This window comes from Suillus subaureus, assembly GCF_016647635.1.
Source record: "Suillus subaureus strain MN1 chromosome Unknown BJ212scaffold_31, whole genome shotgun sequence".
In the NCBI taxonomy this organism is placed as follows: Eukaryota; Fungi; Basidiomycota; class Agaricomycetes; order Boletales; family Suillaceae; genus Suillus; species Suillus subaureus.
The window spans coordinates 231,658-251,391 of record NW_024538587.1 but is presented as its reverse complement, the minus strand read 5'-3'; the positions used below and the strand labels follow the sequence as shown (position 1 = coordinate 251,391).

Sequence of the window (19,734 nt, the reverse complement as noted above, 5' to 3'; positions counted from 1 at the left end):
TTCTTCTTAACATCGCGCCTAGAAACAACATGAAATTTTCAATCGGGCGTCAAGTGGCCACGTGCCAAGCCTGAACATATAGATTGTTTAATATTGTTTACAGCTATTTGACAAAGACTTTAGAATCAAACAACCGCCTCCGAGTTGGCAAGTCTGAGATCACAAGACCGTCTTCCCCTTTTCTATGACCCGACATTTGAATCGTTGTGAATCAGGTCCTGGGTTTTCACTGTGATGCTCCTTCCTCTCACATTCCCCGCATATGCAAACATTCAGGATGCTAGCGGTCCTCCAATAAACCTCATTGAGTCCGACTTTAACTCGGAACAGACGGCTTCGTTCATATCCTGGAGAACAGAGAATGGCTTAGATCATACTGCCGTTGGCAGCTCCAAGGGTTCCATCAACGTCTTCAGCTTCCACCCTACCAATACTCCAACTTTGGACTCCCGTGCAAGACTCACTATCACACCACCTTCTGAGCACAATCCACCCACCGCCCCGTCTCCGTCTCCCTCACACTCTCGTCGGCACTCCAGATCACTCCAGTCACCCTCGTCGTTATCATTCAATCAAGCTCTAATCAATGTTTCTGCCAGAGCGCGAGTGGTTTCTGGCGTATCACGCGAACAAGTAGAAGCCCCAAAGAATTACGTTGACTTCGAAGACGAACCCGGACGATTGAAAGACATACTCAGGAGCAACAACAAGCACAGGCGCACTCTCGCAGACTCAATCCTTCCTAGCTTTGATAGAGGCGTGGTAATAGAGCAATCGCCTGCTCCAACCTCTCCAACGCTTCTGCCCACCTTGCCAAACTCACCTTCAGGTGCTTGTAGCACGAGCAAAAATAAGGATGATCCCAGATCGCTGCTTTCGGAGACAAATTCCCCGACGTTTTCCCTGGGATCACCTTCGGCACTGCCGTCTCCTCGTCAACTGTCCCCCTTCGATGGCTCACCGTCTCGCGGAACAGTTAAAGCAACTATCATCCTTGATCCTTGCGGACCTGGGCATGCGGTATCGGCCATGCGGTATTTAGAGACAGTGAATCTATTGATTGTCCTTCAAGAATCAGGGTGCGTTCTATCGCCACCAGCCTACATTGCTAGCCCATCGAGCCTCCTAGCAATTTATCTGCCTTTGGCATGCGGGACAGTACGTGTGTAGCAACATGTAAATGCACGACCACAAGATCATATCAGGATCAGTTTTGGAAATGGGAGACTATTCGGATAGTGCCTACGGGTGACGTACGTTGTTTTGTTGTTATTTTGTGCTTCCGCAAAGTTCATTTGTACATCGATGTAGCAAATGTACCTTATTCTGGCGTGTGCATCACCTTCGCAGCCTCCTTTTGCAGAGACATTTGGCCTTGCAGATGAACCTCGTGATTCGAAAGTGCGTCTGAATATGTTTGAGCTTTCTGTGGGGGACCCGCATGGTGTGCATTCAACAAGATTCGAGAAACTCGCCTCCGATGTCTGGCAGGTCGATGGGCCAGCCGTTGGAGTAGAGTTACTTATGAATGATACCGACGGTAGGACGTATTTTGCTGCTTTAGTAACATTCATCCTATCTCCCTTCAAGGTTCATTTCAGCTAGTGTACATTAATTCAACGAACTACCTTGTCACTCGGTGCTTGACTATCATCCCCGCATATGAAATACGAGCTCGCGGACGGTCCTTCACCTCTTCACCAGCTCATTCTCAAGAAGATAACAGGACATTGGCGATCCCGAACCCGTTCAAAGTGTTTGGTAGCAAAAGTGCCGAGAGTATTGCTCTCTTGGGTCAAAACCATAATTCTGGAACAGAGCAGGAGAACAACTTTCCCACAATCGCGACAATTGATCTTGGGCGAGTCCAGCTAGAGGAAGAAGAATCCCGTGGTATTGTGATCTCATCTCCAGAGTTTTTGCTCGAAGGCATTACTGCCCGCTATGCTGGTTTGAATGAGAGGATTATAGGGCTCGCGTGGTCGAACACAGATATCACGGTCAGTCTTTGGATCTCATCAGATACTCGCACCGAGAACTGAAGGTTCTGTTCAAGGGATTTATTGCAGGAGAACAAGAGAGATCTCTTACAACTTTCGCTGTTCCTTTCAGGAGCTGGGGTAAGATCCAAGGTGTGCATTTCATGGATGATGAAACGTTTGTGGTACTTAGTGTCAGTATACACTGGGATGCTATTCAATCAAACGCTGAATTAGAAATGCGTTGCAGGATACCATCTCTAACTACTGTTTGCGGCGCGTTGACGCCGATAATAACACTGCAACTACTTTTTCTGGAACGTCGATAATTACTCAGTATGTATTTCCTCATATTTATGCAGTCAAGAGCTCACTGCAATAATTGCAGAGCAATTCAAACGATGACGACTTATGGTGGCCCTTCATTGATGCTATCGTGGTCAAGATCGTCCCCTCACGATGTCTTTGCGCTCAGGCAGCTTCGATCAGGGCAAAAGGAGATTTTAGTTCATACCATCAATCCCAGGCAGGATGTATCGACCAAGCAGCATCGCCGAAGTTTGTGGAGAGCACAGAGTCCGCCTAGTGGTACTATCCCAGGAGGAGCAAAATTGACGTCTGTTCTGCCCGTGGAGCTCAACTTCGTCTTGCTGGGTTACAGTCGGTGCTGATCACGCTTTCAAACTCCTGCCAACTAATCTTGGGTCACAGGCGATGGCCGCATTCGACAGACTTCATTACCGTGCCTTTTGCAGCGAAGGTACCATGTACGATCCGCGCCTCTCTCCGCTTTCTCTCCTATATCTGGTGATGATGTGTTATTTGACAAAGTATCAGACATGAGCTTGCCTTCGTCTATATTGAATATGCATCTTGTCCGAAATGACCGAACAGGAGAACGATATATCTTAGGAGGAACAGACGATGGTGGCATTGCCATCTGGGCACTGGAGTACGTACATCACCTGCATTGACGGACTATAGCTCAACTCCACCAGATCCCTAAAGCTCCGAGCGCGATTTACTCCATTTATTGTACCTCTGACGCGTGTAGCGCAGGTGCTACAATCCAACGAAAATGCAGGGCCTCTACGGGGATCGTTACTTTGCGTCTCAGGCGATGGAACTATTAGTGTGGTATCGATAGAAGGCTTCGAAATGTGGGTTTCAATTGACCAGACACTAGTTCTGCGACCTAATGGAATTGATCTAGGCTTTACCTCATTCCTGGGTCGTCCTCTCCGATAGCCCGCATCTATGCTAGTGGGGATGACAACAACCGTGCACTATTGATCTACGCAGATGGGAGTGCGCGTGTCTGGGACGTTGAGTCGGGCGAGTTTCTTCGTGCAACGAACGAAGAGAAAGCCAAGGAGCTCGTCGATGCTGGTGGCTGGATCAATATGTAAGTCACACATTGTCGGCTCGGTATAGGCCCTGACGATGTCTCAAGCTCCCTCGACAAGTCGGAGTTGACCTCAATCTCCATTTCGATGCTTAGCGGATCTGCTGGGCCTGTTTCATGTATGTGTTTCATTTAATCAGCGTCACTTCAGGATGTGACAGTGTTATTGATCTGCACCCCTTCAAGTGTGCACCCTGTTGCTCAGTCTAGATCGCTTTCTAAAATACACTTCCGTGAACGTTAAATCTTCGGGACTTGCGTTGTCATCATCATCTGCCCCTTCAAACGCTACACTTTCGCAGCTTCGTGCTGTATTGTCCGTATTGCTGACGCCTGGACTCAGTCCTGACATAGACGAAATCTGCGAAAACAAGCTTGGCACCAGCCCGTCGCCAAGCACGGTAGGATTTGCATCGTACGTCAATTGTCATTCTGCGCCTGCGTATAACCATCTAAGCCACGCGTTATGTCTAGTGCGCTTACCACCACCATTTACCATCATGATCACCCCATTCACGCTTGGTCAATGTCAGCAAAAGTTTCTGCTGATCGCGTCCTCGCGATCGTCTCGGTCTTGAAGACTTTGTCACTTGCCGAAGGTTTGTATATTTCATTGATGCTACCCCATCTGCACCTGAATCAGCCTGTCTAGAGCTGTCGCATGACTGTCAGACAATCATAACATTCTACTCTACCTCCCTAGCCCACGTAGTGGGTGCCTCGTACCAAGCCCCGGACGTCGCGTATCTAGCTACGCAGTGGTTCGACTCATCCAGTAGGTCATCTACTGCTGTCTAAAGAAAATTCGAATAAAGCGTTTTGATCTTGCAGATGACGTCCGGCAAGCTGCAAAAACTCTTTTTGATGCAGGGATTGTGCGTCTTTCGGACGAGGAGAGCATTGCCCTTGTTGATGCATGGCAACACCACCGTAAGCTGGCACACATCTATATCATTTAGGAGTCATTTGACATCTATGTAGTGCCATGTTTGCAGCCTTCTATGGAGAAGGAATCCGCGAAATCTTCACTCGCTTTATTCATCTGCGGATACATGGCAGCTGAGAAATATAGTCTATTATCCACCAGGTAACAATAGCCTTCTCTTCGTGTTAGCCAACCTTAACGACTTCCTAGTTCACTCATCGACATCTCCAAGTCCATCGCATTGTATTTGCACGACGAATCATCCGCGCACCGTGGTCTAGCCATTGACCTATGCGCACGCGGATTCCAAATATGGCAGCATTACGTCGATGCTATGGCGATGCTCCGCGCATTATACACCCTCGCTACAAACACACGCAAGGAGACTATCTCAGTTCGAAACATCGGGCCCCAAGCAAGATTGGCAGTCTTGCAAATCGCATCGAGTAGCACGCCTTTGTTCATGACAACGCTCACACTAGACATTCTCAATCCAAAGACGCTGGACCAGCGGAAAGCAGTTATGCAACTGGTAGCGTTCATGATCAGGAAGGTGCGTGTTGGGACCGCATAATGGTTCGTTGGGTTTCTCATGTCTGGTGGTGTCATCAGAGACCCCTGATTCTGTACCCAAATCTCCCCAGGTTGATGGAAGCTGTGGTCAAATCATTAGATCCCAATTCCACAGCGAGCCGGGACGCCGTGCTCGACAGTGCAACCGAGATCATCGGCCATGTGGTGAAGACGTGAGCTCACTTTTTCATAGGCATTTGTCATATGGTGACCCTTTAATTCAACCAGATTCCCCACAATCGACTTCCACATGGCGACTCAACGTCTTGCCGTCGGAACGAGCGAAGGCGCTTTCATTATGTATGATCTAAAGACAGCAACACAACTGTATGTTCTCGAAGGACATAAACGCCGACCGGCGGCGTGTACGTTTTCACCTGACGGACGCCGCCTCGTGACTATGTCCCTTGAAGAAGGCGTTGTACTTGTCTGGAAAGTTGGCTCAAGCTTCACGAGTTTCTTTAACCCTGGAGCTCCACCCAGGCAAGGTCATGGTGGGTCTTTGCCGTTCAAAACACTCAATTTCAATGTTGGCGACGAAGGTATGTCATGGCGTGCTCGTTTTCTTTCTTTACTCACGCAATTTCTCTAGCTAACATGACTATTACGGGCACATTGGAGTGGGTGAAGTTTGAATGGCCGGCCGAACGCACCGTCCGTCTACACATCCGAGAAAGCGTCCTGACCTTTAGTACCTGACGCAATGTCGCATTCTAAATTCAGACATTGTTGTAACGTTCTTTGATTGTTCGTGAAAATCAAGTAGATCTAGCAAGAAGTTCTAACCCTCAAGCTGTCAGGTCGCATGCGTCAGGCCTGAGCGCACACCAATAAGGCTGAAGATGGATGGGTTTGAGCCCGCGCTGTACCATCCTGTAGCGGAGGTCCTGGATTGTTCATGTGCGATCAGTCATCTGAGCAATGAACTAGAAAGAGTACTGACTTGCAAGCGAGGTAGTGCCTCTGTGACGTTCAACGGAGCGCCTGTGGGTTGTTGACCGCTCCAGAAAATCTCTGCTGAAGATGCAGCACGGGGCCACACGATAGGGTCGAGATTTTGGGGACCAGACTGCTCACTCCACAAAAGTTGCTCGCCTGGGAATTAAAGTGTCATTTAGTATCATCTTAAGACTCCATCACGCGTATTTACCTCCAAGAACGAGTTCGTACTGTGCCTCTGTTAAGTTTGCCAAGGGATCGAAGGTGTATGCCTAAAATATCATGAGATGTACGGTCATCGGAAACAACCATGAGGCGGTACCTCAGACCAGGTCTTGAAGGGGTCACACCAGCTATCTCTATCCTCCCAAGGTGTGTCAGTTCAGATCAAAAAATCGATATAATGAGGACGAACCCAGATGGGTCGGCTCCCACCCATCCACCAGCACCACAATCCTATGTGATGATAAGATAAGGATGTCTTGATTGTGGGAAGAACGCAGGAACTAACCAGGTAGAAGTAATTAGATGGTGCTTGGACGATCCTGAAACCTTTTTCTACCACTGCTGCAGCATCCGCGGAAGAAATCCAAACCCTGTCGGGTACAGTTGAATCAGTGGAACCGGATCATACTGTCAATGGGCTCACATCACGATAGTCTCATTGGAGAGTGTAATGTTCCAGTCGAGGACCATCTCTGAGTAGCCGGCTTCATCGACTGCTATTATTCGAAAGAAGAAACGGACAGACCTTCCCATACGATTGGCGTCTTTCCCTCGGCAATAAGTGCGGCATGTGTCACCTCCGTAAATGTGTTCAGAGCATCGTTCAACGTCGTGCCGGTGCTATTGAGCTGTAGCTGCGTGGGATAGTCGTTGGTATAACACTCCGTATTCAGTTCATCGCCCCCAGTGCTGAAGTAGGACGAAGGCAGGTTCTTCGCAACGTCGGCAAGTAATGAAGCAGTGAAGTTCACAACCTCGGGGAGCGCGAAACGAAGCTGGCCGGCGGGAGGCTCGTTGGCATATGTGGCCCACGGAGTTTCATCAAAGCACGCAATGTAGTCCGGGTAAGTGGCCGCAATTATGGAAGTGTGGCCAGGTGTGTCGATTTCCTAGTAAAACAATGAGCCTCCCTTTGCGAAGTCAACTAATAAATGCTGACCATCAGAACGTCGATACCTCTCTGAGAGATGGCTATAAGCGGCCAAAAGGGATGGATGAAGAGAAAAACATACTGCACCAGCATACTGAACGATGTATTGGACATCACTCGCGGTGTAAACTTCTTGCGGAGAGTATGCACCATTGATAGCAAGCCCGGGATACTGCGCAACTTCAAGCGGGAAACTCTGACTATCTGTGATATGCCAATGGAAGGTGTTAATCTGTCTAGCTTGTGAGCGGTCACAAGATGTCATATAAGGAAAGTACTCGCCTTGACCCAGCTCATTGCGTCCAAAGTTCGCAGAATGTCGCTAACGGGGTAGTAGTTCCTCGCGGTATCCAGCGCAAATCCTCGGAAAGGCTACATATGTGAGTTTCAAGCAGCTGACATCAAAAAATAGCTGCTCACATATGCAGGAGTGTCCGTAATAGCAATTGGGGCAATCAATGTGTAGGTTACTCCAGCGTAGTAGTAGAAAAGCTGATTGAAGGTAGTGAGCCCTCTGTACAGACCCAACGTCGAGTTCGCCGTCAAAGTAGCAGCCGAGCCATCTGCTGGGATTGTCAACGCGTACTCTTCGCTACGGGTGCCCAGGGGCTTCACAGCTTCAGAAGCAATAGGCTCTGCAGTAGCTGAGCTCGTGAGAGACAGCGTTAACGTCGAAAGCGTCGGCGCGCTGACAAGGGCGGTAGTATCATTTGCGCCGCGGCCAACGACAAGACGTCCAAATTTGTCATTTGCAAGATAGTATTGTGCTTGCGCGACTGCCTCGTACAAATCCTCCGGCGCGCCTTCGACCTGCACATCAAAGTAGAAGAAAGAGGAAACCGTGAGGGCAGTCGTCCCTGTCTCGAGTGTAGTTGGGATGGGCCAGAGAGCCAAGACACCAGGAGGCAGAAGGCATCCCGCAACAAGCGCCAGTATGCCAACGTAACGAGAAGGGGCCATTGCTATTGTGCGGGTCAACGACGCGACTAGTTGAACTGCAGCTGTTTATAAAGGTTCAACTGGAGGATCATGTGGATGCACAACACGCATGTACGTAGCGCTAAAAATATTCGAAATCGCCGTTGTGAGAGAGGCGTGAGGGGGAAGTTACATAACCGGAAAGCCAGTACCTGCTTTGTATTAGGCAGTTTCAACCATTGATCGTGGACTGTCACTTGCAATAGGATACTGAAGACAGACGGTCAATGAACCTTGCAGACTTGAAGCAGGACGAAGTTTCCACATTCCTGCTGGCAGCGGATGGCCTGAACTTTGTGACGTTGTAACGAGCACGGATGATATTTTGGGCGCTTAAACGCGTCTGTGGCGGGTCCCTACATCAATCATGTGAGGAGTATGACTGCGGCTTTTAATGTTAATGATTCATCTCAGGGTCTCAAGGAACTGAACATCATGAAATGTGGCAGATGAAGGGGAACCCGGAACACACTTACACAGCGTTAGCACTTGAGAAAATTCATTCCGGAATCCGCAAGTACTTAAGTCAGCCTAAGTATTAGGTCTTAATTAAGCCAAGGAAGTACTGATAGAGGTGACAGTGCTTGCAGTCATTGAAAGCGTCATGCGTTGAAGCAGTAGAAAACAGGTACATGGAGCTTATCGCACAACGCAAAGATATAAATTGCAAGCCTCATGGCTAAAGAGACAATGAGGACGCGATGACAACGGCTCAAATCAGCGAGTGAAAACAAATGCTATTTACGAAAATAACACTCCCAAACAGTTTGCGCTCCCACAATGACACTCCGCATAGACCGCATCGTTGCTCTTTTTCGCATTTTTGGCCTTGGATATCTGACAAGGCAGTCAGTTCAATTGGATTGTGCACCCGTAATAAATGGCATACCATGTCATCATCGATGCAGCCCATGTAGGAGAAAGATAGCTCCTCGAATGGCTCGACATCTCGCCTGGTAAAGATTGTCAACAACGGCTTCTCGATATTGGCTTCGTTGATATAGCATGGATTGATTTCACAATTTGGGTCGCAACTGTGGTTCTACAAAAGTGACGTCAGCTCTGTGCAAAGACTTGATAAAATAAACTTGCAAGAAAACGAGTGAACTAAAGAAAAATCGTCAGAGAGCGAAGGAACAATCATCAGGGAAACGAACGTTTCCAGCGTGATAAGCATCCACAGAGTACGTTGCTACAGCACCCATGTAATAGAAGTCGATATCGAAGAGGTAAGTTCGTCCGAACTTGTTGTATAGCCTAGCCAACAGTTAAGACCGTATGTCTCGTGTATAAACTGGGCACTCACATTCCACGGCGGTCAGATTCCTCCACGGTCAGTAACTCGCCAGCATAGATGCCGATAAAGGATCCCCCAGGAATCTTCTTCGGCCCATTAAAGACACCTGAAAACAGTCAATAACACCACAGAGAAGCAACAACAGCAAAAGCGCACCCCATCCTTTAGTTTCTGTCCTTTTGATGTTGACAGCATATTTCCTGCCTCTCTGAACAACCTGAAGAATCAACAGTCAACACCAACGAAAAAGCGCAAACAAACGGTACCTACTCGGTTCGGACAATCCTCATCGCACCCACAGAAATCATTACACTCAAAGATCGGCATCCCGAAAAACTGCAGAGATCCCTTGCTGTCATACAAAAACGGTACGCCATTCCAGGTGTCCGGTATGGTATTGTTGGCAATATATCGCTTAAGATGATGGCGTTGCCGCTTCGCGCACCCACATGTCTTCGACTTGGGATCGCATCGCCCAACACAGCCGCAGCTTTTCAGATTCTTGATATCTGGCGGCGGAACGCCTTCGCCATACCACATCTGGTTCGTGTATACGAATTCCCAAGGCGGCGCGCCTTCGTCAGTCACCTCGTTGATGACTGATATGGGAGGGGCTCCGAGTTCGTCATCCATTGCTTCATCGATCATGGCCTCGAAGAGCACGGTTGCCTGGGGCGAATCCCTGTACGACTGAGGGAGGGCATTGACGCGGTCCTGGAACTCATGTGGAAGGTCTATTGCGAGACGGTACTTGGGAGGCATCAGCCGCTGTGCTTGCGAATACGAATTCCATGTCACGACAGGATATCCGCCTATATAATACTCGACACCGTCTTCGAGCTGCTTTACGGACGTGGCATGACCTCCATCTACCACGCTGACACCCAAGGGACCAGCAGACACAGGAGACTGAGAAAGCTGTCTTGAAGAAGTGTGCGAAGATATCGTCCGGCTGCTGTTGATAGAAATCGGATGATCCGCTTCTCCTGCCTGAAATTAAAGAATAAGAAAAGGCCACGTAGGTGTCCCGCCATGAGTGAGCAACGTACCTCTCCATCTGAAGCTTCTAATTGCATGAGCACTGAAAGGCGCTCTTGGTCACTATCTCCCGATACACCCGTTGACTTAGACCTTGTGCGTTTTGTCAATGCTCGTGTTCCTCTCATATTCACACCAGTGTTTTCTTCGTCAACATCGCGGCGCTCATCAACAGAGACCAGAGCTTGCTCCACGCTCTCAGCCGAAACGTCATCCACTAACATCTCCAGTGACTCTAACTCCTCGTGTTCCATTAAATCGGCAGACACCGGGATGGCTTCAAGGTACCCGTCTTCACGTATACGCTCTAAAGGCGAAACGCCCACCTAATGAAGCATGTCAGACCATTGACTTCGCCTGATGGATTCACAAGGGCTTGTACGTGCCTGATCAACATTGATGTCTACTTCGGGGGATCGACTGCGTTCATGTAAATCCAGCGATCTAATGCTCTCGGTGACACCTTGCAAGCCTTCCGATGGAAGCATATCGTCCATTGTGGCATCTAGGAGTTGGACGTCCTTGTGCGCGTAGGTGCTCTGGACTTCCATCTCTCCCTCCACAGGAATAACAAACGGTGAAGTGGTCGGCGCAACTCCGGGATCCTCAAGTGGTTCAGGCAGTGCACGAGACTGATCATGAAGTTGCGCAGCAACATCATCGACACCAGCGCCAATACCTTGCGGATTGGGTGGTCGAACAACACGCCTGGTTCTCCGACCCTCAGAAGGAGACAATGAGGGATCGCGCACCGATATCTCCGCTGTGGGCGTAATAATGCGCCTGAACACATCCGCATTGCATGAGATTCTCTTCATAGTCGGTGGCGTCGTCTTCGTCGTCGACGCGGGCTGGGACCCGTCCGGGATGGGCGAGATGAACATTTCAAGACTTGCCATGCCTATCGAGCAGTTCTTTCTGCGTGAGCTAGATTTCGAGATGCTTTGGTTACTGGATGATGTTGAATTGGATGTAGTGGAAGGAGGGGGAGAGATGTTGGGAATGAGGGAGCTGGTGGCAGATGCTGCAGATGAGGTTAGGTTGCTGGCTGCTGAAGAAATGCTGAATTTACTGCTGGATGGACGCTGACGCATTAAATCGCGAATTTCCTGTATACTCGGCGTGCGAGTCTCAACAATCGGTGCTGGCTGTCTACCGGAGACTGGGGCAGGCGATGAAGACACATTGTTGGCTGTAATGTGTGGAGGTTGTACAGATTCCTGAAGCTTCGACACACTGGGCGCATGGCTACTGCCACTTGAAGGAGACACATCGTCCGTAAGGTCGATACATTCGCCAGAAGAATGCGACCTGAAGTGCTCCTCTCGCCTCTTGTTAATCAACTCGGTAAGCGAGAGTTTTTTAATGGGCCGCCTGCACGCGTGGCGGGACGGGGAGGGGGGCGGACGAGGGAGGGGCAGTTGGTGCCGGTGCTGGTATGTCTGACATGGAGATAGGGATCTTCATGGCAGTAGATTCACGAGTGAAAGACTGGTCGCTGCGGGTTGAAGGAGCACCAATATCGTGACGAGATTCTGTTTGTGGAAGTTGTTGGGGCGTGTCTACTGCAGCTTCATCAGCAAGGGGTGGCAAAATGCTCCTATCACCGTCACGAGGTAGCAAGTGAACGGGCGAGGGTGATGAGACTGGGTTTCTGCTCGCCGTGGGTGCATCGGAAGCCTGCTCGTACACCAATGGCTTGGGCAGGATGTTTGCTGTGGACGACCCGACAATAGCTGGTGAAGCAGCTGGGGCAGCGAAAGAAGCAGTTGCGTTCGGTTCATTAGATACCTGAGCAACTAGGGGTAGAGGTTTTTTTCAACGCTTTTGCGTTGAAAGCAAGCGCTCTAGCAAAGAACGGGTTAGTGGTGGGAAGGGTATAATTCCATGCGATCGAGGGTTTAGCTATGGCGGGCACGGTAGCGTGCGTCTGGAACGGAACTTCTGGGGCAATCATTGAACTTTTGGAGCCTGATGAGGACTCTAGATGAGAAAGAGTGTCGACTACAATACGTTGAGAGGTTATCTCGACCGGAACAGTGTCACTTGGAGAGGTCCCTGTTGCTTGCTCTGAGGATGGAAGAGTGAAATCGGTAAGCATGTCAGGGGCTGGAACATGTGGGTCCTGAGCAACATCACAGTCATCATGGGCAATTGGACTAGCAATTTGGTCAGCGAAAGTTGGTTCTGGGGGGTCCAAATCAATGTACGAAAACAATTCTTCTGTTTGACGCTGGAGTTCTGATCTTGCTAGTTCTTCGTCAAAGTTGGATTCAGGTTCCATCAGTTCATAGTACAAGTTTTCTGGAGCCTGATGTTCTAGATCGACCATTATTTCGTTTTCTGGTTCCATGACTATAGGAGGCGGCGAAGGCAAGGCAGTACTGGGCTCTTGAATGGGAAGGACAGCAGTTGCTGTCGAGGGAGCAGGGACATTGTCGTCATCACTGTCTGATATGCAGATAACTTCAGCATTAGGGGGAGGTGGACGTTTGGGGCCTGCTTTGCGGGAAATTGGCGTCTGTGAAGGTTGGGGCTGTCTCGGGGGGGTGTCCGCATCTGAGCTCGAGATAATAATGGGATCGTCGCCGCGGGCCCTTCTTCGTCTCGCAGAACCTGAAGAGTCGGTGAGCTCGATGACGTCTGAACTGGGAGGTGGTCGACCGCGCGGAAACCTTCTAACCGAACCTAGGTGGAGACAATAAGGTTGTGGAGTAAACAGGAAGGCCGTGCATCTGACCTCTTCGCACACGGGTAGCAGCGGAAGACACTTCAGAACCACCTTGTCATACCGCATACTTGTTAATACACCGAAGCATAGATAAGGAGGGTAAACTTACTGCTGGGCTTCTGTACTGCACGAATAAGATCTGAAGTAGATACTCTGCGACTTCCAGTAGTCTTGCGAGCTGTTTTGCGAGCTGTCTCTACGCGTTTGAGCCGCATATTCTGCTTCTGAAGCATGGTTGATATATGATCACTCAGCGAGGAACTCGACTGTCCACTTGACGTGCGATCCTTGCCTTTCTCAGGACGCACGCGCTGTACACGCGCAGGTTGAGACAAAAAAGAAGAACGGGATGTCTTGGCGATTTTAGGAGGTTGTGTTAGACTACTAGGAGCAGTACCATTCGTTCGTCTACCAGAATGTGACACCTCAGCACGAGAAATGCGCTGACCATTATCATTGAAACGCGCAAGCTTCTGAGGCCTCGGAACAGAAACAGGGCTCTCGATAGCCTTCCTCTTCCCTGGGGGTGTATCAAAGTTATCCTCTTCGTCGTCGCCGAGATCACTGGCAGGGTCAGATCGTGGTGTTGGTGCAGGGGAAGTGTTTGGAGGCTCTTGCATCCAATGAGCTGTAGAAGTTTGACGGTTTGAAGGATAATTACCTGGAAGGACGGTCCAGCTAGGACCAGGACTGGGTCGCGACATCGGCACTACCAAACTCGGTCAGATACTCCGATCCAGTACAAGACAAGCCCCGCGGGTATAAATTTTCAATAGCGTTTGACCTTGAAAAAATCGAACAGCGCGATGGCAAAATCTACAGCAAACACAACTGCGCAGTTCAAATCGTCGAGCTTGAAGAAGACTAAACAACATTTTCGAAGCAACTCAATTGTCTGGACCTACATTATGTAAGTAGGTCATGTAAATGGTTGATCTAAATTTACTAATCCCTGCCTCGATGTTGAAACGTTGATTTACTGCTACATCGACAGTACCAGTGACATGACCTTCCATCACATTCACTTTTCGCTTTAAAAAATATGCCGATCTCACAGTTAACTAGTGCTGATGCCAATCTCGCTGTGAATCAGCAGTCGGCGGATGATGCCAATAGTAATTTTGATGCCCTGATAGATCTACTCGCATCAGATGATATCGCAGTAGCCGATTCATATTCCTCACACAGCCCTCATCACACCGTCCAACTACGGGACGCATCCGGAAAACTAGCTTTTGACAAGATCCGTCTCATGTTCGCAACACAAAATTTAGGCCCTGACAGAATTGATAACAAATCACCCGATACCCGTTCAGATACCCACCATTCGCGTGCGCAGCATGAAAATGATATACAGGATGTATGTACGTTTATGCCACAGGATCTTACCATTAATGGTCCCACCAGGTATTCAGCAAAAGCGGTCTCTCCAGGTCCGTGTCGCCGTCAAGCCAATCCTCTGAACGGGGGTGGCAGGGATCACGCTTAACCTCAGCCGGTTCTTCCGCACCGCTGGATCAAACCATCCAGAGTACGGGTACGCAAACACAGCACTCCGCATCTTCAACTCACACATCACACTCTTCCTCCCCAGACGAGTTAGTTCACATCGGATCTGACGAGCACATTTTTTTATCCCGGGACGAGCCAAACGCGCAAAATACTACCGTAAGTCCTGTACCCTGTGATGAGATGCCTCTCCCTCATCAGGTACGTTATAAATGAATTTTATGCGGATATCCCAATTCATGACAGGTAGGGTGGTTTCATAGAGAAAGCCACAACGAGGCCCACAGACATAACTGTACCGCTCACGGAACACGCGGTGCGTTGATTACAGTTCATTTTCGCGCCTGATCCTGATTCTCTCCATTTGCCGGTCTGGTAGGGTAGGGTCCAAGATTTGACTAAGCCGCTTGAGTTCGAGCAAATAAACGTCGCACTCTCACGCGCTACTTCTGAGATTGACACACTCCGTGAACGCTATGAAAAACTCCGAGCCTTGGTCACGGAACGGCTTTCCCCACTGAATGGCTTACAAACAGGAAAACCTTCTGCTCAGCCCTCCGGCAATCATGACATCCCTTCGTCTCAGGCACAGGGTTCTGATATACAACGAGGTTTTGAATCTGGTCACTTAGAGGAAATATCAAGTCTTTCCGAATATGAGGCAAAGAATATTCTTACTGTGAGTTTCTAACTATGGTTTGTTGTGAGGCTCACCACAATCTCACTAGGGACTTGTCACATCACTACGACTGTCCCCTCGTTCGATCACAACCCTTGTTTCTAGGTTTTTGGATAAAGATCCGGTCTATCCACACCCCAGTAGTGTCGACGACATCAGGTCTTCCATGGAATTCCTGGCCCGTATCGACGAGCTAGTGTGGAAGCGGTCTGTGCCTGTGGATGGCGACGGTCCGGATCTACTTTATTCAAGAGCGAATACAGATGCCCTCATCGAGCGACTTGCTCTGTGGGAGAAAACTATCAGAGGCCATCATAAAGGCTAGAGCAGCTCGTAATTGCGCCTCGCAAAAGAACCGAATCGCACTCGCGTTTCCATGGTTGGTAGCTTAACAGCTGCTTCTTTGCGCGGCTTTTCGTTTCACGGGCCGCATTCTTGCGCTGTGCACAGGTTAGTTCTTCTCCCGCGAAGCACCGTCGCTTAACTTGAATATTTTGGAGGTCCGCATTACTCGTTGTGGACAGAAAAATGTCATCCCTCTTATGTCAGAGAAGGTGAAGACCGAGTGCGGTAACATGTGTACTGCCACATACATAGTATTTAAACATCAACCGGATGTAACTCACTCTTCACATACCAATCATGCCCCCTGTTCGTCCCCTCCTCCTTCGAGTCACGCTGAACCTCCCCCGTACCGAAAACAATGCTGCGACAGCTACTAGTGACCTGCAGTGGCAGCCTGTTATCGGTATCGTAGCTGGTTTCCGTAAGTATCCCTGGCTGCCGCCGTACAGCCAACATCAAAGCTAATTGACAATGTGTCGATCCCACAGTGTCTATTCTGCTTGCCGTCTACCTCCTGCATTCATTGTTCCAGTTCCACACTTCAGGCGTCCCTCATCGCGTTCTCAGTGAGTTGTCATGTTCCTTATTTACAAATTAATATATATATATCTTTTGGCGCCAGGATACATACTTCCTTCAGGCACTCGCCGTGTCTCGCATTCCGTCACTGAAAGTGAGACGTCGGGTTCGTGGGCCGACCTTTCGAGTTCAGCTAGTCCAGCTCCTCCTCCTTACACAGCAAGATCGATCGCAATTCCCCTCTACACAGTTACAGTTCCACCTCGGTCGCTCCAAGGCGGGCTAGTCCGTTATTCGCGGAATTACCTCCCGTCACCGCGCCGCCACGTAGATGAACCCATTTCAAGAGGTTGACAATGTGCTCGAACAAGCTGCTGCGGATGCACAGCACGTTCGACTTGTGACGAGCTTTGAGATGCTGTGAATCCGTCCGTTATGACTGAGCGAGCTCTCGCTCGTTCCCGAGATTGATGATTCTCACTGAGTAACACTCGCACGCGCCCCAAGACCAAGACTAATCATGTATGGACGCAGATCTCGTTGGAATCCACTAGATAACCAGCAGCTACTACTTAGATGCCTTGGCACGTTTCATTTGTTCGCTTTGGGATTGCACTTCGATGGCGCACACGCGTTGCGCCTTTTCTTACATCCCCACGGACTTCTTTTCCCTGCGTGTTCATGCTTAGCCTAAATTCGCCGGCAATTGCCGCATCAGAAACGTCTTTGAAAGTTTCCGTTTGTATGGACTACATATTACATATGGGATTGCTCTCAATCTTCCACGTTAGTTTTGGTGTATTCTAGCCGAACAATGCATCTTTGTCGGACGATCCGAGGACTCCTTCCGATGTAATGATTGATGGTGAGACGGATCTGACAACCCTTTTTGTAAATTCGGACACTATGTGTGAATTGGAGCGCGTTGTTCTCAGCTGAGTTCAACACAAAAGATTGGCAACGTAAGCTGACCCCGTCCTTTCGCAATATTGCAGCGTTCAGTCACAAACGCCATAAATCACGCATAATTGGGTTAATAGGGGTATCGATTGGGTATTGTCTCTCGATACAAACCGCTGCGTACGTAAGTGCGTTTCGATCGGCTGTGTCATTATGGTTTTCCATAGGTCCTTGTTAAGCCCCCGTGCCTCCGAATGCATCTGCGCACTAGTACATATATGGATGAGTCGTCCCGGGCCCCTTTCAAATCTGCAATATACCTGCTAACATGTGCGAAGGGTACGGAGACATTCGGTTGGTCCCGAATCATAACTATTGCAATTGGAGAATGAGCAGAATGTTCTCAAAGGAGCCGCGGCTCGATATTCGGGCATTGGATTTTACAGGGCCGCTTTCTATAGGTGCCCTAGTGTCGCCGGAAGGTGAGGTCAAGGTCCCTTGACTCGGAGGTGACAGTGGCGCTGCACCTCGAGAATGCAAGCCAAGGGCCGGGTGAGGTGCACGTCTGGTTATATTCGAAAAACGGCAAATCACAGCTTTGCGATCGCGTAGATTGCATTTTCCTAGGTATTAGTGTTGTAAATTAACAATGATAATAAACATAAACGATGCACATGCAACTGGCGGATGACAGAACAAGCTCACGTCTCCCATCCGGTTAGTCGAACCAAGTTGATCTGCGATAATGGAGGTCCTCGGCATCAACAATCAACAATATTAACTTATTCAAGGATCTGAAGCATCTCCATGTAGCTGTAGTTTCTAGTGACAGTTTGTTGCGCCATGCTGTGTCCGCTTCCATTCCTGATCATAAAACACGTTAGCATGGCACTGGACCTGCACAGGTATGTACTGCCCAACAAGTATGATGTGGTGAAATGAAAGCTCGAAGATGTGCTTGTTGTTAACGTCTCAGGGGCCCAACGGGCTTTGACGGTTAGGTAAACTTTCCGCGCTTTTAATAAAAATTTTACGTACCTCGATAGTACAACAACTAATGTTGCGGCAGTATGATGGATTTTTGGTTACCAAACCGAATCGAGGTGGACAATTCCAGTAAATCGACACAGTTCGGCACTAACAATTTGAAACAAAGTTGTACCTCGTTCACCTCACGATGTAGAAACAAGTTCGGGAGTGATACGGACCGGTAGTCCAGCCATTGAGAAGCTAGGGATTCTGCACACAGCCGCATTATTTGCAAGTGACTCGTACACGACCAGTAGATATACCGATTACAGTCAATGTCACTTGCATTCTGGAGCAACCCATCAAGCTCGCGAAGATTCCCAGAAGCTATCAGCTCGTCGACTGCTCTGGGAATCACAGATCCAGATATAGTGTAGTTCCGCTCGTCAGCCACCAGGTCCTCCGTAAAATTGACGCAATCTTGCCTGTACATAAACTTCAGGACTTGAAGGTTGGAGGTAAGTTGCTGCGCCGTAGAGTGCAGGTCTCTTTGCTGAATGAAAATATGCGCTCGGAAGGCACAGATGAAGCTTGAGCACTCAGGACATCCATAGCGACACAGAATAGAAGTGGAGGTGTACATTCGTTTTGCTAACATGATGCCTGTTAATCCTATGAAAATGCAGACAGATGTATATATCGTACCTCGCAGAAACGGACGAGCTGCTTCATGTAGTATACTTGCGTCTTCGTAACGAGAAAACTCGGACTCGGCATCCTTCCTGTCCGCTTCGAGTTCATTACGGAAGCGTTCCTTCGTGGTTTCCGGTGTCGGGGAGTGCACCGTTGGCTCAGAGATAAAATGATGGTGGGAGAGAGGTAGTGCTATCTGTAACAGAAGCTGGGCACCGCACATACTTGAGGTTGTCCATGCAGCCACGAGGCAATTGCTGTCGAGTTGTTGAGCACCTGCTGTGAGTCTGTGACACTGAGAATGCGGATAGTTCCAGTTGGATCTGGGTCTCGTTGACTCTAATGGACGTACGAAACCAAGCCATCCGATGTTGCAGTAGAAGCTACGTCGAGTCCACTGCAGCTCATGCAGCTCATTGTAATGAGACATTTATGATTTCATATGAGCCTGGGGCAAATCACAGGGGATTTCGATCATGGATATGGAGTACACAGAATCGATTGTAAATCTCGAACCCGACGAGTTGTGAATTTGCAAGATACGGCTGGTCTGGGTGATGCCATGTCTGGGGCTGTCTGGACTCTGGGATCATCGATCAGGTCTTCAAAGCTTCAGGTCCGGGTGATTCAAACGGAGTTTAGATGACAAAGCCGCTGAGAGGGCGGCCTGTTCCATTTATGGGCACGGTGAACGGATGTCATGGTAGAGCACCGCAACGATCTTCAGACTCGATATCACTGCGCAATTCACGTACATTCGTGATTGACCAGTGTTTAATTGTGGACAACGTCCATGTCGTTTGTGTAGCATGACGAATTGCAATAATTGACTGACATGCGTATTCTCTGATAGAAACAGAACAAAACAAGACAAGGCGTCCCAAAGGCAGGTTCAGATAGTCTTGTTGAACCAGCCACTCCTGGATAACCAGTATAACACACTGTAACTTCACAAAATGTTGGTTCGAGACTGCTTAGTCTCCAAGCTAGACAGTAGTCCTTATCGGATCACGTAGTATTGAAAGCTTGAGAAATACGATAGATAAACGGGAGTAAGCCCCCCGTGCATAGCTAGGCTATGTCCGACGTAGGGTCTTAG

General features: G+C 49.1%; 6 protein-coding genes across 6 annotated transcripts; 3 read left to right on the top strand and 3 right to left on the bottom strand.

Moving 5' to 3' along the window:
- Positions 1-234: 234 nt before the first annotated feature.
- BJ212DRAFT_1484021 (uncharacterized protein) lies at positions 235-5,581 on the top strand (the record flags this gene model as incomplete). The annotated part of the gene is made up of 20 exons (XM_041340722.1): positions 235-1,158; positions 1,212-1,253; positions 1,312-1,540; positions 1,591-2,000; positions 2,057-2,173; positions 2,230-2,315; positions 2,368-2,639; positions 2,691-2,931; positions 2,978-3,139; positions 3,193-3,384; positions 3,433-3,503; positions 3,571-3,799; positions 3,859-3,983; positions 4,037-4,159; positions 4,216-4,314; positions 4,366-4,471; positions 4,520-4,862; positions 4,922-5,055; positions 5,111-5,424; positions 5,475-5,581. The coding sequence occupies 20 exons, from the start codon at positions 235-237 to the stop codon at positions 5,579-5,581; spliced, it is 4,326 nt and encodes a 1,441-aa protein (XP_041189672.1).
- Positions 5,440-7,937, bottom strand: BJ212DRAFT_1579339 (glycoside hydrolase family 20 protein; the record flags this gene model as incomplete). Its single annotated transcript, XM_041342243.1, has 12 exons — positions 5,440-5,769; positions 5,826-5,977; positions 6,033-6,093; positions 6,144-6,180; positions 6,237-6,277; positions 6,333-6,417; positions 6,471-6,519; positions 6,573-6,936; positions 6,987-7,007; positions 7,060-7,209; positions 7,266-7,349; positions 7,398-7,937. The coding sequence occupies 12 exons, from the start codon at positions 7,935-7,937 to the stop codon at positions 5,671-5,673; spliced, it is 1,683 nt and encodes a 560-aa protein (XP_041189671.1). The 3' UTR covers positions 5,440-5,670.
- A 604-nt stretch (positions 7,938-8,541) lies between these two features.
- On the bottom strand, positions 8,542-11,783 carry BJ212DRAFT_1376540 (uncharacterized protein). The gene is made up of 11 exons (XM_041336491.1): positions 11,699-11,783; positions 11,363-11,664; positions 10,677-11,314; positions 10,302-10,616; positions 9,523-10,242; positions 9,409-9,469; positions 9,262-9,358; positions 9,113-9,212; positions 9,030-9,062; positions 8,845-8,997; positions 8,542-8,792 (listed from the first exon to the last, which is right to left on the bottom strand). The coding sequence occupies exons 1-11, from the start codon at positions 11,755-11,757 to the stop codon at positions 8,697-8,699; spliced, it is 2,574 nt and encodes an 857-aa protein (XP_041189670.1). The 5' UTR covers positions 11,758-11,783; the 3' UTR covers positions 8,542-8,696.
- Positions 11,729-13,931, bottom strand: BJ212DRAFT_573399 (uncharacterized protein). The gene is made up of 4 exons (XM_041343548.1): positions 13,683-13,931; positions 13,131-13,634; positions 13,031-13,072; positions 11,729-12,978 (listed from the first exon to the last, which is right to left on the bottom strand). Exons 1-4 carry the CDS (start codon positions 13,723-13,725, stop codon positions 12,074-12,076), a joined length of 1,494 nt encoding a protein of 497 aa, XP_041189669.1. The 5' UTR covers positions 13,726-13,931; the 3' UTR covers positions 11,729-12,073.
- A 132-nt stretch (positions 13,932-14,063) lies between these two features.
- Positions 14,064-15,534, top strand: BJ212DRAFT_1484018 (uncharacterized protein; the record flags this gene model as incomplete). The annotated part of the gene is made up of 6 exons (XM_041340721.1): positions 14,064-14,381; positions 14,429-14,558; positions 14,616-14,731; positions 14,781-14,846; positions 14,910-15,209; positions 15,259-15,534. The coding sequence occupies 6 exons, from the start codon at positions 14,064-14,066 to the stop codon at positions 15,532-15,534; spliced, it is 1,206 nt and encodes a 401-aa protein (XP_041189668.1).
- Positions 15,535-15,851: 317 nt separating this feature from the next.
- Positions 15,852-17,493, top strand: BJ212DRAFT_1525903 (uncharacterized protein; the record flags this gene model as incomplete). Its single annotated transcript, XM_041341733.1, has 7 exons — positions 15,852-15,975; positions 16,043-16,120; positions 16,177-16,358; positions 16,881-16,938; positions 17,009-17,035; positions 17,114-17,157; positions 17,201-17,493. 7 exons carry the CDS (start codon positions 15,852-15,854, stop codon positions 17,363-17,365), a joined length of 678 nt encoding a protein of 225 aa, XP_041189667.1. The 3' UTR covers positions 17,366-17,493.
- Positions 17,494-19,734: the final 2,241 nt, after the last annotated feature.